Source organism: Lissotriton vulgaris, chromosome 4_1, assembly GCF_964263255.1.
Source record: "Lissotriton vulgaris chromosome 4_1, aLisVul1.2, whole genome shotgun sequence".
NCBI lineage: Eukaryota > Metazoa > Chordata > Amphibia > Caudata > Salamandridae > Lissotriton > Lissotriton vulgaris.
In genome coordinates this window covers 481,998,534-482,016,039 of record NC_141691.1, presented here as the reverse complement: position 1 = coordinate 482,016,039, position 17,506 = coordinate 481,998,534, and the positions used below count along the sequence as shown (strand labels likewise).

The window sequence follows — 17,506 nt, the reverse complement described above, 5'->3', positions numbered from 1 at the left end:
AATAAGACCATGCACTGGTTAAAGGAAAATCGTCCTCTGCCGGGTGGTGTAGATGGGTTAATAATAGGGGCCAGGAGAATTGACTGGATGGGTTATACTCCAAAAACTTTGGGTGGGGAATGTATAGTGGTTAATTTCCAAGATCCTAGGGTGGTGGGATGGATAACAAGGCAGGGATGGGGAACAAACAAGGGCGGTATTGGTATTGTGGACCTCACCTTCTTCTACCCCAGACCAACAAGTATAGCTACAAGCCTACTAAATGAGCCCATAATCCCCCCCATTGTGCAATGGCCAGTTGCCTCATTACCATCTTCCCAAGCAACTTTTAATTATATTCCATACACGCACAATAACCCCCACGCAGGATGGCAGGATTTGGGTTGGGGATATTGACACACAGACACTGACAGCATGGGCGGTTCTTTAAAAGTAGTAGAGGCGTTGGGTGATGTATGTGGTAATATCATTGCTACAAAAACAATGGAGAATAATATTGAGGCTAGGTGTGTGGCCGAAGAAGGTGGCTTTAGACCAGGGACATCAAATTCAAATGTCTCATACCCCGTAATGGTCGACCCAGTCGAGGGCTCACTAGATGACTCGGCCGGTCTGGCTAGTCTAGTGGGAATTTCAATGTCAACCCACGCATCTCCGCTTGCTAAGACCTGGGAGGGAACGAACACAGATATTGGCACCCTTCTGTCTTGGAACGTCGCAGGCTTGGCCAGCAAGTTGGACTCCCAGCTTTGGGTAGATTTTATAAGTGGCTTTGACATTTGTTGCTTTCAAGAAACCTGGGCCTGTGAACCACTCTATTGCTTAGGTTACTTGAACTATTACATACCAGCCATCAAAGGGGTAAGAGGGCGCCCAAAGGGTGGCCTAACAGTGTGGGTCAGACTGGGTTTGTATTCTGACATAAAGATCCTTGACCTGGGAAATAGCGATTTACAAGCACTTAGAATCTCTGTCGCAAAAGGCCAACCGATAGATCTATATAATATTTATGTGAGAGGTGACAGATTAACAAACATATCCACCATTGAGTTGTTGTCTGATGCTATGGAGGCTAATTCCCAGGGAAATGCAAAAATTATACTAGGGGACCTAAACAGGACCTTCGAACCCTTGAGCTGTACAAACGACCCTAATGGGTGTGAGGAGGATAATCTCTGGGGAGTACCATCATTAAACTTACAGCCTGTGAAGCAATGGACAAAAGAGATTCTACTGTTAAATGGAATATGTTTGGAATACGGTATTAGAGCCCTCAATGGTAGGACACCTAGTGATAGGGAGGGCAGTTTTACTTTTGATAATGGTATTAACAGGAGTCGAATTGACTATGTATTGTGTAGCCTCCAGCTGTGGAATGGGGTGGTAGATATGGTAGTTAGACCCCGGGTAGAAAGTGACCACAACCCCCTATGTGTGTCACATAAGTGGTGGAATGTTAGTTTAGGAAACTCTACTGCGATATTCGATGACATTCCTCATCTAAGTAATGACGAGCGAAGGCTAAAATGGCCTAAGGTGCTAGCGAACGAAGCCACCATGGCATATATTATTAATAAGGTAGATGGTGCAATTTCCGAGATAGAAGCTGCTGCCCCAGTGGTTCCCGGGGACAATGTCATCACTGAAATCCACAACAAGTTATTCTCCTGTTTGAGACCATGTTTTTTTATAAAGAAAAGTAAAGGGAAGAAAACTAAAGAAGTGGGTAGGTGGTTTGATAATCACTGCAGAGCAGCACGTCTAGATCTGGGGGAGGCAATAAGGAATAGGGATCGTGCTGCAGTGATTAAGTATAGGAAATTGTACAAAGCAGCCATTTATCGTGCAAAAAAGAAATGGGATGAAGACCATTGGGCCCAACTAAAAGAAGCCTCCGATAATAAAGATTCGCTGTTATTTTGGAAGATCATCAAGTGGGGCAGTGGTGCGGGCCCAGTGAAACCTGATAATAATGTACCAGTGGGTTCCTGGGTCGATTATTTCGGGCCTCAGTACGCGGAAAGTAATATATCCGTGATAGCTGAAGACATAATCCCGGCCTATGCAATAGAAGATCTATTCTCGCTCAGTGAAGCAGAAATTGCCATCAGTTCTGCTAAATGTGGGAGGGCGCCCGGCCCGGATGGTATCCCCCCTGATATTTTTAAACATGATGTGGCGAGATGGGCGAGATACATCCTACTCTTAGCAAATGCCCTAGCAAAGGGGGCAGTGGTGCCTGATATTTGGAAAGGAGCAACTATTATCCCCATCCATAAGAAGGGCGATCGCTCACTGCCTGCAAACTACAGGCCCATAAGCTTAATAGCCACTGTACAGAAGATAGTCGGAAAAATGGTAACAAACCAGCTAATGGACTGGGTAGAAGACAACAACGCCCTCTCCCCTTATCAAGCGGGATTTAGGCGAGCCACTAGTACCATTGACCAGGTCTTTCGCTTCACAATATTGAGGTGGAAAACCGTTGTGCTGGGAAGGGGCAGCCTGTATGTCGCGTTCGTCGACCTGCGGGCTGCGTTCGATCTAGTTCCCAGGCACAAGTTATGGTCGGTGCTCCAAAAGCTGGGGATTCCTGCAGAACTTCTTACATTAATTATGCAACTGCACGAATCCAATTTTGCCAGAGTACAATGGGGAGGAAGTAGCGAGACAACAGTGGACTTTCCTGTGGAAAGGGGTGTTAGGCAGGGCTGTTCTATGGCCCCTCTACTTTTCTCGTTATTTATTAACGGGATAGTTGAGAGAATGCTGAGGGCTAGTGTCGATGCCCCGTCGTTGGCGGACACCAGGGTCCCGATCCTGATGTTCGCTGACGATACCCTTATTTTGTCCAAGACTCCTATGGGGCTGCAGCGTGCAATAGGCATTTTTGATGCCTTTTGCATAGAACACGGGCTTGAGGTAAATGTAGGGAAAACTAAACTAATGGCTTTCTCTGCTGGGACCAGATGCTATCCTAAGATAACCCTTAACAAAAGCAGGCTAGATATAGTTAATGAATTTACATACTTGGGTGTGCAGATTGCGGGGGGGATTGGTTGGACGCATCACGTGAGTAAAGTAGTCCTAAAGCACCAGCAGTTATCAGGTGCTCTAAGGGGAGAACATCGCAAATCAAAAACAAAACCTATAAAACCAGCGCTGACAGTGTATGACGCGAAGGTTTTGGGTGCAACCCTATATGGCGCTGAGCTTTGGGCTTGGAATAGTCTGATGGATCTTCAGACCTCCGAGAACAAGTTCATGCGCGGGATTACTGGACTTCCGCAGAGCACCCCTCTGATCCCATTGTTTATGGAGCTTGGTAGACGCACGATTACAGACAGAGCTCGATTGCGACCAGTTCTTTACTGGAGACGCCTCTGGACGACTCCAGAAATAAGACAGTATGCGGAGGGCTTTTTGTGGATAATTAAGGAAGATATCTTCCATAAGATAAAATGGTTAAAACATCTAAAGACCATGTTGGTAAATTTAGGGTTTTCCAATCTTTGGAATAACCCTGAGGGAGAAACCTTTCCAAGCAAAGAAGCCCTTAAAGAGCAATACTGGGGTTGGGTAGGAGGCAAGATGCTGAATGACATCAGAGCAGATTCAATGTCTGGTCGTTTTTTGGAGACAAAAATTTTACCTGTCCTAGAAAACTATTGGGATAACATCACGGTGCCATTGGATAGGAAACTCATTTTCCAGTTACGGTCAGGATCTATCCCCCTTAGGAAATTGACATCTGGTTGGCACAGACCCACTAATAGCCTATGTCCTTCATGTGAAAATGCCGAGGAGAGCATAGGACATTTTCTCTTTTCTTGTGAAGCCTATGCGATTCCAAGGAGGAAATGGCTCTCGCCGGTATGCAAAAATCTGGGGACACGCGATAGTTCCGTGGCCATAAGAATCCTATGTACAACCAATCAGGATTCGATTGTCATGGGTGTCGCCAAATACATGGGTTGGGCTTGGGCGATAAGACGACGGTCTTTAGGGGATCGCAGGTAATTTCGTTATTCCTTCTGATAACTTTTATTGGTATAAATTGTTTTATCTGTAATTGTATGAGCTGCACTGTGTTTAATGAATTTTTAGGGGATTGCAGGTAATTTCGTTATTCCTTTTGATAACTTTTATTGGTATAATTGTTTTATCTGTAATTGTATGAGCTGCCCTGTGTTTAATGAATTTTTATCCTGTAATATGTATTTTGTGTAATTGTTCTGATTTTATGTGCTTTTATGAGAACTGTCTCGAATAAAGCTTATACAACAACGTAATAACCACAATTGGTAATTGAAACCATCGGTTTTAACGCAATCGTTTTTAAATTTAATTTACTTCCTTTGTAACTCTTTATATTTTTTCTTCTTTATGGTAATTGGAACAGACCACAGTATTATAGTTTCAGTATTCTTCTTTTCAAGTAAAGTTATGTTTTTCTGTTTACAATGAAACCTCAATATTAATTCCTAGAGCATAACACAGAACGTCATTTGATCCATATCACAGTCATTATCGTAGTCAGTCACACCCATATCCCTATAAAATAACGCCGGTGGGAAGTTCTAGTTGGGATCGTGTTTCCATAGGAAATACATTTTTTGTGTTGCTAATAACTTTGGCGCCGTTCAACGAATTTTCACTAGACTTTCCCAAAAAAAGTGCTATTTTTTGCCTAGTTTGCGGACGAAAAATTTTAGGGTAATCAGTCAAGCGAGGACTGACGGGAAAAAGAGGTCTCAAAACGCGTTCTTCCCATTCATTTTCCAATAGGAACTTTAGACCTAGTTACAGCCTAAACCGCTGAACAGATTTACACCAAATTTGGCAGAAAGCTAGGTCCAGAAAGCGTGCTCATTGTGTTTTGGTGTAAATCTGTTCAGTAGTTTTTGAGCAATTGATGATACACTAATTATGCAAAGTTATTTTATCACTTGCTCCACTGGATGTTGACATGTTTTGACCTCTAACATTTTGAGGTCCCCCAGGACTTGAGCTGGTGTGGATTTCTTAGGCTTCTCGAATGAGGAGCTATTGATCACGATGCTTCAAGGAGATGGTAATTAAATTTTCTTTTGGTATTGGATGATTTCTTTCGAAGATGGGATTTCCTAATTCTGCTAACTGTTTCTAAACTTGCCACCCACAATATTAACCACTTCTCAGAGAACATGGACAAGTCAGCGGTGCACTGGCTCCTTGCTGCTACTTTTTCGAAATGTTGATATTATCAGTATTTTGTTGGCAACATTGGTCACTGGATGTTACCACAAAATTGCACATGGGAACTACACCCCAAAGCAAGAAACCTTTGTCTGTGGCAGTAAAAAAAATGCGACAAGAAATTGTAATTATTTTAGAATTGATTGCAGTTTTTTTTTGTGTTGTACAGCCTAATGTTTGTCAGTATGTTGGCACAAACTCTTTGAAATGTTGGAATGTGTGCAATTGAAGAGCCAAATTGTTTGATACTTTCTAAGAACACTGTTTCAATTACTGGCCTCCCTTTTTGCCTTTTAAAACAATATTATATAAAAAGATTGAATGTGAAATATCTTTCTTTTCTCTTTTGTTAACAGCTGTCTTCACTCCAAGAACAATTGGAATCGCTAATAGAGAAGTGAGTAGAACCTGCAGATCAGGAACACTGTTCACCGAGAGAACCGGCAATTGCAGGCAATCTTAGACAGAAACCCTAGTCTTGAAAAGAGCCTTTGGTTCCCATCATTCTCTGAATGTCCTGATTAGTACTACACATTCTCTGTGCCTAAGCATAACCAATCATAGCAAAGAAAATGAGATTTAAAATCTACATTATGAAAAAGGTATGCTAATCTGGATATTTTCTAAAAAGGAGTAAAACAGGGGGAGGTTATATTTGCTTTCATAGCAGTGAATGAAACAAACGTACAGCCGTTTTAATCTGTTCATCTCTTTTTTTTTATTTTGTATACTTGTATCGTAATTGGCGTGGGCAAAAGTACATCTGTGAATCAACAAGAAATACATCTTCTTGCATTCTCTGCTCTTCTGGTGTGCACTGTATGCAGTCCCATGTATTTGGTGGTTGTGGAATTGAAGAGATGGGTCTAGTTGGGGTCGTGTGGAACCTGGGAGAGATGTGGTGGTGGGCATGGTATTTCAATCATATAATTAGTATATGATTGAAATGCTGTGCTGTAAGAGAATCTACTTGAAAACAACAGGGACAGGTTGTTTTTATCTTCCTTTCTGATTAAATCTGGACATGGAGCTTTTACATTGCTTTCCATCCATTTTTATTTTTAAAACGTATGCCAACTTTTGTCTTATTCTGTCCAGTGTAATATTAGAAGTTGTTCATTCCACAGGAATGTCTTTTGGTTGTATTTAAAGTTTTTGTTTCATATTTGCATCTGAAAATGGCTTCATTATTGTCTGCTGTTAGGATGTCATTTTGGCAAAACACAGCAAAAAACATGTAACCTTGTTATTAAAAATATAACTGGTACTTCTGGAATTTCGTGTCTCATTTCATGACTTAAGTGCAACTTATCCTGGATGTCGTAAGGATAGAAAATCTTAAATAAATCCCTCGTTTCTGGTGCTGATACGTGGGCCTATAAACTGAATGGCATTCTTTTTTACATTTTTAATCTTTAAGTTTTGAGTGATACAACAAAGAGACCTTTATAGTATGCATCGTGTGCATTTCAATGAAACACCAGAGCCGTTTGACTCAGCTATTTGTGATATGGCATTGTGACCACAGCATCCTCCAAGCATTCCTTCATGCATCCCTTAATACAGTTCCGTTATTGTCATTCTCCCCACGCCTCCCAGATAGTCAGAGACATTTCGTTAGTTTCACACAGGCACTTGCATCACGCTCCTTGTCTTTTACCAGCGAGACAGGTTCTCAGCAGGCTCTAAACGCCCCTGAGGTGTGAGCTCCTGGGCAACAATGTGCAATACGTTTCTAAATTCTCTTTACATTGTTATATCTGCGAGACCGTTACCTACAGTAGGTGGCGGCCCCTACCCATGGCATAGCCATACTTTTTCCGGCAGCAGGCTCGGGATAACAGGGTTTCTGGAGTGCGTGGGTATCCCTTTAACGTGGCCCAGAAGTGCCAGCAGAGCAACTTGCTGGATTGTCAAGTCCACGATGTCGCTGCCTTAGCACTTGGAACAACTGGGACCAGTAATTTGCAATCGTCGCACACTTCCATGCTAAATGCATAACGTCTGCTGCTGTTTTGTTACATCTCACATGCATCGCTCTCCTGCATCATAGATCCATGTATTTTAACTGGGGTGTAATAGCTTTGATGGAGAAATTATAATGCAGCAGTTTGTCTGTTGTTCATAGAAACTTACCTAGTGTAGGGACAGCGGTACTTCCATTGTGTATGTGTTAGGTGGGTACCTATGTCCACTTCCCAGCGGTCTGAATGACGTGCTTGTACATCATACAGAGTATGCATTTCACAATTCTTAATTGAAAACTTACTTAGTAGCAAACACAATGTAACATTCTTCAATGTATACATTGTACATCTATAGGAATGGGTTAACTGGTTAAGTTTAAGCAGTTGCAATGTTCATTACGTCATCCTTTGGAGCGAGGTTACTACCTGGCTGCCTTCCCCCACCTCCTATCTCCTCCCTCACTGAGCATTTTTGTGTGGACAATCTTTATTCTAGATTATGTGGTTCATACCATCAACCCCTTATTTTTAAGTGTTTTGGGGACACCCCATGGTTTTATAGATTTTGTCAGCCGCCATGCACCAGTCCATGTTTCTACATCAGTCTCTAAAAGTGGTGGCAATGTCTCGTCTGGCGATCACCAATCCTGTGCCACAATACAACTTTTTATGTTTGCTCGCTCCCAGGCAGCGATCCAGTTGCACACATCTGAATGCCCTGATTGGAGAGACTGATGTAATATGTTCAGTGGAGTAGAATAAGCTGCGCCAAGTGAAAGCCTGCATCAATTGTCGCCTCTTTTGGGGACTATTTTGCCTCTTCCCATTGGCCAGATGACCCAACCCTTTCAATTTCCCATTTTCCTGTGCTAGTTCTTCCAGTGAGTGTTTTTTTGCCATTATCTCATACACCTGTAAATCACTTTCTTCTTCATGGGTTCCGTCAGTACTCTATTTTGCAAGGGAAATACTTCTTGTATATTGCACAACTGTTCTTTATACCTACCCGAACATGTCTCCTCTGAATGATTTATTTAAAGATTAGCTAATTATTTATTGTGTACTCCTCCCTAAGCTGTTCATTCGGAATCCCCCTAGTGCTCCCAGCTCTCTCAGGACGAGACAAACCCAGAGTGAGGTTTCTTTTGCCAGCCCATGGTATGCATAACAGCGCTTTTTGATGGTCTCACCAGGTCTCTGTCGTATATCTTGGCTGGATTACCCTGCAGTAAAATCTCAATGTCGGGCCCTCTACAGGGTAACTACTATTCAGAAACACCCTTTGCAGTTCACAATGCTTCTGTTTGGTCTGAGGTTAGGTTCTGTGGGAAAAGGGAAAATACTCATGACGACTGGAGATACAAATTGAGGTGACTAGTTGTAGAATACATATGTTCAACTGAACAAATTTAATTGTTAGGTAGCCTAAGAAAAGTAATATTTATTTATTATTAGATTTCATTTTGCAGCCACTTATCCAACCATTAAAAAACAGGGAACACTGCCAGAGACCACGAGGGAGGCCTTTATTTTTATGGTACCCAAACCTGATAGAGACCCGAAGGAGTCTGGGTCATACAGACCATTATCCATGCTGAATGTCGTTTTAAAGGTCCACTCCAAGATATTTGCCAGTTGAGTTGTGACCAGAATTGGTGCCCTCGTACACGAGTGACAATGCAGCTTCATTACTGGGCAGAGCACCCTCTTCAATATTAGATGCCTAATCCATGTTGTGGGCTCGTTAGAGGAGTCCGTGGAAGACTGCCCTGGTGGTGCTAGACTTTCAGAAGAAATTTGACTTCCTTAGCTGGGATTATATGTTAGAGTTCCTTTCCAAAATGGGATTTGACCCTAATTTTCTGAGTTGGGTAAGGCTCCTATAGAAAGGCCCAACTGCCAGAGTTATATCGGGTGATCAAATATCTCAGGGATGAAATATAGAGAGAGGAATCGGGTAGGGGTGCCCCATGTTCCCACTGTTAGTCACCTTAGCAATTTAACCATTGGTAATGCGGTTAAAACTGGAGCTGCAACCCTGGGGAATACAAGTGTGCGACACAATACATGTGGTGTCCATGTATGCTCATGACTCCATGGTGTACTTTACTCTGCCCTGAAAACAATGCCGAGGCTCGTGCAGGGATTACATAGCTTTGCTGAAGTCTCAGGGCTATTAATTAATAAACAATAAACAGTACCATACCCAATGGCGGGCCTGGGAGAAAAGAGCCAACTAGAAAGACCATATCTGGGCCTACAATGGTAAATGAGCTTTTCGCTACTTGGGACTATGGATGCTGCTGAACTACCTTATGAGTATAATCTTGGAAATTCTCTCCGACATCTTAGACCCTCCACTCGAGGGTGGTGTCAAAACTGGTGCTCTTACGCCAATGTTTGTATATGTTACGGAATGCCGTGAACAGAAATCTACCATTCAAGAAATAGACCGCCTTTTAGTCAAGCTGGTTTGGGAGAGTAGTAAAAATAGCGGCCGTCTGAAGATATTGAAATTTGCCTGAAAAAGAGGATGGCAGGGCCTCGCTGATTTGACGCTTTACTACATATCTGCACAGTTGCAGCTTGCGGCCAGGTGGCACGACAACGATTCAAATTGCGAAACTTAGCTCCCTTAGAAGTACATTTGCAGAAGGGACCCTGCTTATCTACCAGATGTACGGGGAGAGGTGGAGGGGGTAGTGAATCATCTGCCTGGTGCCCCGTGCATAGTCCATCAAATCTGCAACGTGGTACCAGCAAAAACAAGCATTTGCAATGCAGATTGGTCTCGCATTTGTGAGAGTTAAAGGTATTGGCGATGTAAATGACAATGTCTTTTATCGTTGGATGTTCTTGGATTGGAATGTTGTGTGTGGAGTGGAATAATGTTGGTTGGATTGAAATTGTTCGTTGTGGAATAGTGTGGTGTGTAGTGAAGTTGTGTGGCATGGTGTGCAGTGGAAATATGTGGATAGTAATTATGTGATGTTGCGTGTATTGGAATTATGTGCAGTGGCATTTTGTGTTGTGGGGTGGTATGTTGGGGGGTTTAATTATATGGTGTGCTGTTGAATTTTGTGACGTGGAATTCTGTGGTGTGGATTGGATGTACGTGGTGTTTAATTGTGTTGAGTTGAAATATGTGTTTTTTTGAATTATGTGGTTTGGAATGGAAATGTTTAGAGTTGAAGTGTGTGGTGTTGAGTGAAATCATGCTGATTGGAATTATGTGGCACAGTGTAGAGTGTATTTGTGTTGATTGTGTTACTAAGTTTAAAAATGATGAAACATAATTACAAAGAAAGACGGCCTTTCATTTCGTACAAATTTACGAAACCTTACAATAACATGTAAAGACTTGTCCGAATATCAAAATGAAAACATGTATAGTCAACCCCCAGTGACATATGTGTCAATGAATTGTACTGGGAGGCTTGAACAATGTGGGATGCTGCCTTGGTTGCTAATGGGTCCTAGAGCTCTTCACAGCTCTGTTTCTAAACGCATTTTGCATAGGGAATCCCACAAACCAGACTGGGTGTGCAGTACCTGCTGAGCTCCCTCCAGGCATTTGCAAAGCCAATAGGTCTCAGCAATGCGAGATCTATTGGCTTTGGAGGTGGGATATAGTGTGCATGCATCTAGAATGGAGGTGGATGATGGGTGGCGCTGCAGGGAGGAAGTGCAGGACTGTTATAGAGAAGAGTCTTGGTGCAAACTGCCGTAAAGAAGAAATGACACAGGAAGGGAACATAGAGACGAGTCGAAGGAACAGCAGCGAGGAACATGTTAAACGGATGTTATACTTGTTTTCTGACAATCAAAGACTATAAATAATCTTGCTTCATTCCAACTGAGATTACCATAATGTGATCACAAAATCTAAGCATGGTTAGAGAAAAGCAGTGTACGGTTTTAGTCAAGAACTCTACATCATAGGGTAAAGTATCTGCCCATTTCAGTTATAGCCAAGGCCTTTTTGATGTTACTAACATTTTATGTATAATGTGCTTAGTCCATCCATCCATTTGTCTGTCATTCAACTTTTTTCCACTCTCTACAGCATACAGCAGTGCGTCACACTTCAGCCATTGGCTAACTACACTGAGTATGAACATTCTGCTCTTTCAGAAAAAGCGCACTCACAAAAGTTACCTGAAATGCCATGGACTGGGCAAGGGGTGCTTTGAGACCCATAAATAGTTTTACTAAAAAAAAAAGCATTGACCAATCCAAAAGGCTAGTGGTTTGCACTAAACATACTGTCTTTGCCAATGGTTGTTTGATTAGCCTTGTGCCATTTCTTCAGTGAACACGACAAACACCAGTGCCCTGAGGAGGATTCATCTTTTTAAAAAAAAAAAAGTATGAACTTTATTCAGCACTTTCAATTAACATCAGTGTTGCATTGAGGATGCATAGACATTAGCACTGGCATTATGTATAACAATTTCCAAGCAACCCATGTCAAGCGTCCAACCCCTTCCCCCTTCCGCTATACCACAATTTCTATCCTCTTCAATGCCTTGGCAACAGTTAATATCTATATGCATCCTACCTACATTGTGTAAGCACCACTGGATAAAATGTAGCTGCCCCAGTCGATCCTATACCTGCTGGGACTATACCCTGTTCTTTTTGGGTATGTGAATCTCGCTGCTGTGCCACCAGGAAGGTCCGAAAGGAGCCCCAAATATCCTTTGGCCTGAACGTGGGTGGGAGCGTATTGGCATACAATTCACTTTTCATGGAGCATGATGCTAGGCTGTGGAGCCAGTTCTTCTCCGTAGGTGCACATTTACCGCCCCAAGAAATAGTGACTTCTTTTGGCCAATAGCAAACATATAGCCACAAATCTACAAATTGTTCAAGGGAAACTGCTCAACATAGCCCAGCAAGGCAATCTCTGGCAGGGGTTCCATTGGTATTCCTACCATACTACTAGTTTTGTGTATGCCTACCCAGTAATTGTGTATGTTCGGGCATGTCCAGGCGAGGTGGAAACAATCCACAATCTGCATACGGGGAGTTGCATTGCCGACAGCAATGCGATCTGGCGGGGTCTATTCTATGCATTTTGGCTGGGGTAATCTACATCCTGCGTAAGAATTTGAAATGTATCAATTTATGTCGGCTATTTAGGGAAACAGATCTCGTAACTGCACAGCAGGCCGACCACTGCTCATCAGATATTGGGTTCCCCAAATCTATCTCCCAGGCTTCGCGTATCTTGTCCTCTTTAACTGGAAGGATGTCGGCTCATGCTCTGTAGAGCTGGAACATGAGATGGACTCCCTTACTACTGTTATTCACTATAGTAAGTGGGGGAAAGGACGCAGGTTCCAGTGGATACTCCGGGAACTTAGCCCTAAAGGCGGAACGTAGTCTCATTAGGATAAATCTGTCCATAAAGGTGGTGTCAGGAAACAGGGTCTCGTCCTCTGGGTAAAAAATGTGGCCACCAAGGTAAAAGTCCCCCATTTTAAGGATGTTAAATGTAGTGCAGGTCTTTTGAACACATTTTTCGCCTGTAATTGGTAACCATCTGGGGTTGGGGAGAGGTAGAGCGGAGGAGTATAATGAGGAGGCGTTCAATAAGCGGCCTAGTTTGGCCCAGGCACAGCTAGCTGTTGAGACCTGTTATATATCCACGGTGTCAGGCACTGCTAGTTGTTGAGACCTGTTATATATCCACGGTGTCTCTGGGGATACCCAAGGGTAGGACTGTAGCTAAAGGGTTAGGAAGCATAAAGTCTGATTTGGGACGCAGGAATGGTATTCTGGCATCTGGATGGTACCAAGTTTGTGCAAAGCTGCATTGTGCTGCCAGGTAATAGATTTGCAAATCTGGGACCCCGAACCCTCCTCTGTTACAGGGAAGAGTCATGATTTGCCAGCGTCCTCCGGGTTTTCTATTACCCCAGATCAGTTTGATTAACTGTGAACGAAGAGTATCGAAGAACCGATTTGTGAGTGGGATCGGTATGTTCTGAAAGAGAAACAAAAATTTCGGCAGCACATTCATTTTTATGAGGGCTACCCGCCCGGCCATGGGGAGTGGGAGTTTTAGCCAAGCAGCTATGTGTACTTCTAGTTTGGAAATTGCCACTCCATAGTTACGGTGGATGATCTGGTCCGTCTCAAGATGGATGTGAATACCCAGATATTTTACTGAGTCTGATCCCCATTCCAGTGGAAATTTTGTATCCCATTTTGAGGTGCTAACTGTGACGGGATAAATCACCGACTTGTGCCAGTAATGCCTAGTCCGGAAAAAATACCGATTTTTAGTATTTCCCAAATAAGGGGATCCAAATTTAGTCTGGGTTCTCAAACCTACAATATTGTGTAATCTGCATAGAGGGAGAATTAACAGTGGCCCAGTGGAAAATTGTAGTCCTCTATGTAGGTGCTTTTCTTGGAAGTGTCTAATCAGGGGGTCCATTGCTAAAATAAAAAGCAAGGGGGACAAGGGGCAGCCCTGCCTCGTGATAAGGTGTAAGGATCCGATAGAGTACCATTTAATCGAAGCCTAGCAGTGGGTTGGGTGTATAGAAGGGCCGACGCGGCAATGAACCCGGCAGGCATCCCCATGCGTTGCATTATAGACAGAAAAAAGGGTCACTCTAGCGAGTCAAAGGCCTTCTCCGTGTCCAGTAATATCGCTGCGGCAGGGATTTCCGGGTCTATCCTGTGTGTAGGGTGTTAAACAACGTACGGAGATTGAAGGCTGGAGGATACGTCGTCAAAGCTATGAAATGGTCAACCCTCTGCAACTTTACCTCTGCATACACAAACATATAAATATATGTTCAGATGTTGAAAGTCAAAAGCAGTTGTTTATGATACATTACAGAAAGAGGAGACATTCGGCACATGAAAAGTTATTTTGAATGCAGGATGCTTGAGGTCGGTGATCCGGTTGTGCTTTTATAATATTAAAATGAAACTAGTATATGGAAATTAACTCACTTAAATCACCCAGGAAATGTAAACATATAAAAGGGCGTGAAGCTTGGTATGTATTCTGAGATGAACAAAGGGGATGTTGCCAAACGCCGAGATTAGAGGTGGCAGGCTTTAACTCACAAGAAGCTGTAAAGTGACACGATGCAATAACACAACCACACCCATGAAAGGGATGGTTGATACAAGATACATTTTTCTTCAGATGAACATTGCCCACCCCAGGGCCTCATTGGGATACTTGCTTTGATTGATGCTCAGCTCTGCAAACTACAGTTTAGGACCAGCTACTGCAATTAGGGTAGAGCTGAATATGGGTGCTTTGTACAAGCATTAAACTAAGTGAACCAGAGTCTTTTTTTTAGCCAGGGCAAAGCTCATGTCTACTGGTCCCAAACTAATTTTACATTTGCATGCTAGAATTTTGATCCCATATTTATGGACCTTACAAAAAATTATAGGTCCCTAAAACAGTGGTGGGGGTACAAAAGGGAGTGTATTATATGGAGTTCAATAAGGTGGAAGATATTTTCCCCTAATCCAAGGATGTTGAGCCGACGCCGAAAATAAACTTGGTTCCCCCAGTTCTCAAGTTGACCGCTCTAGCCAAAAGTCACATGCTCTTCAGTTGCGAGTTAGAAAGGTGAGAGATATATGACTTGATAACAGAAGGGCAAGGGAGGTTATGAAGGAAAAGGGTTTTTATTGGGGGCAGGGGAATTAGTAGTGTTGGAAAATGGTACCATGTATTTACGTATGGGGGAAAACACTAATTAAAAAAATTAAGTCAACGATTGACAGCGGGAAGCACAGTGAGTATCGTCAAGAAATGAAAACACATTTTGTAAAGAAGGATTTTAAACACATGCTTAAAAACAAAAGCTAAAAACAAGTGTGCTAGTGTAAGGGGGTAGACCCGGGGACCCGTTTTTCTAGTTCTAATATACCTGTGGGGACGCCCGCCCTGATCCCTGCACGCCGATTGCCACTGCACGGGAGAACACCGCGTCAGCCAGCCCTCCCACAGCTAGATATTTAAATTAATTCTGATTAGGTAAAAGGAAAAAATAAGTACTATTTTCAGTCTCAACACTCTGCCACACATCTTCTCTGTCAAGAGCAAGCAGCACCAATAAAAAGATAAAACCTTCGACACCCAGCTGCTCCACACGATGAGAGATGATAGGTAAGAACAAGAGCACCCAGAAATTATGCACTATGAGGTGCGTGCCCGAACTATACCACCATCATAGAAACATACTACCCAATGGTGGAAATGAATAGTAAGTTCCTGACTTCAACATGGCCATCCATTAATTGAGCACAGAGTACAGCAATCAATGAAAACGAACAGCCAAGCAAAAAGCTGCATTGTCTGGTGCCAATTAAAATAAAATGTAATGAAATAACCATCCACGAACAAAGTACCACCATAAATTGTTCTGTCAACCAAAACACATTTATTAAAACCAGTTTTATGCACTAGAAAGAGCCACTCCCCACCAACATCGATATTAGCGGATTGAAAGGCCCAACAAGCATTTCTTTCAAAAATATATCTATGAATAAATGTGTATAACGATTCAAAAGACGTTCTTGCAGGGCTGGCTTTCGCGCTGGTGGTTCTGGTGCGACAATGTTTGTTGACACCTCCTTATCAATGGTGAAGGTGGTGACCACCACCGTCACAGATTTCCTCACCACCACCACCACCTGCTCCTTAAGGCTCCATAACGATTAACTTTCAGATACATTTAATTTGTTATATAGCGCCACTCATACCAGTGTAGAGTGTTGAGGCACTTTACATAACACACACTACAAAGGGAATCAATCATAGCTGTGTAAATCAGCATATAGGAAATGTTACATAAGACGGTGGACTACAGGGTTGTAGGAGTCACAAATCGTGCATATTGCTGAGCAGCATTGTCAAAGAGTGCTTGTACAGATCTATATATTATGGTATAACCAACATGATTGTACAATGTTGTACGTCAACCACAGTTATGTTTTTCTCGGATACTCAATAAAAAAAATTGAACACAACAAAGGAGTACTTGGGCTGGAGAAGCACAAACTCAGAATTGAAAACAAAGCAACATAGTTGGGCGTTCTCTTAAAAAAAAAAAAAAAATGATTTCTACCCAGATGAACCCTTTTTACAACATTAATATATGCTATAATCTTTACTTTCCAGTGTATGTGCAGTTCTTTCATATTTATAAACTCACTGTTCTGTATTAGGATTTTAACGTATAAACGGCAAGTTACAAAAGGATCTCACTCACACAAGCTGTATCCCCATAACCTATTTGCATTATATTCACTTTGTGATCTGCATGATACACTTTTTTTTGCAGCAGGCACATCATCCCTCTGTGCTGCCTTACCATGAGTCAAAACTTCCACTAGGCAAAACTCTGATCTCTCCAGCAAGAACATTAATCATTGAAGTTATCTTGACATTTTTATTGTTGATTGGAAATTGCTGGAGATAAGGAACATGATGACGGAGAGTGCTTTCAAAAGCAAAATAAACTTGCAACCACTGCCCCACTGAAAGTCAGTACCCAGTGAGGTGGCACCGGTCGCACCGCCTATATGCTGGCCATGCGTTCTTGTGCTACATTTATTTAGTGTAGTACATTAAAATGCACATTTATAGGGGACATTTTTCCAGGAGAAGGAAACATTTTGACCTCTGTCCTAAACTGACAAGGGAAGACTTTGAACTTCTCGGTCAGCAGCCAAGCACAGGACCAGGTGGTGCTAATGCATAGGTCCTCGAGGGGAAGAAAGAACACAAGCAGCATGCATATTAAAGTACTATGTGCAGCATTGGTTTAATGGAACTAAAGCAATGCCATTTTTAAGTAGTGGTTTAATGTTTTACATGATTTGGAGCTGCAGTAGATAGAAGGCATGGCTGGCTGCTCCTGGCTTCAGACCTAGTATCAAATCAATGCGGGAAAGGGAAGACCGGAAAGACAAGAGGAAGAGAGCCAGGGCCGTTTCAAGGGACCCGTTGAAGAGGCAATGCTAGTTATAACCTTCTGGGGCCCAGAGCTGCCATCGCAGTGTTTTTGTGCCTGTTTTCCATTTTTCTACTGGAAATATTTGTCTAAAAATTTGTGTTTTTAAATGCAGGTTGGTGGGATCATGCTGATACAAGCATCGTACCGGCAGTCACCAAGCAGCAGATCATCCTCTTCCAGCAGCTCAGATTGGAGCACAGCAGTTCGTCTTTCTTTTCCAGCTATGGCCATGCAAGGAGGAAATTAAAGGGGGCAGAGTTAAAGACACAATAATTATTTGCTGGCATTCTAAGC

The 17,506-nt window shown here is 42.6% G+C and overlaps 1 protein-coding gene across 1 annotated transcript in view; it reads left to right on the top strand.

Moving 5' to 3' along the window:
• TAF7L (TATA-box binding protein associated factor 7 like) overlaps window positions 1-6,505 on the top strand; it is a 127,566-nt gene extending 121,061 nt beyond the window's left edge. Inside the window, exon 13 of the mRNA XM_086964638.1 lies at window positions 5,595-6,505. Within this exon, the coding sequence (XP_086820764.1) occupies window positions 5,595-5,639 (45 nt within the window). The 3' untranslated portion in view covers window positions 5,640-6,505. The remainder of the gene's footprint in view (window positions 1-5,594) is intronic.
• Window positions 6,506-17,506: the final 11,001 nt, after the last annotated feature.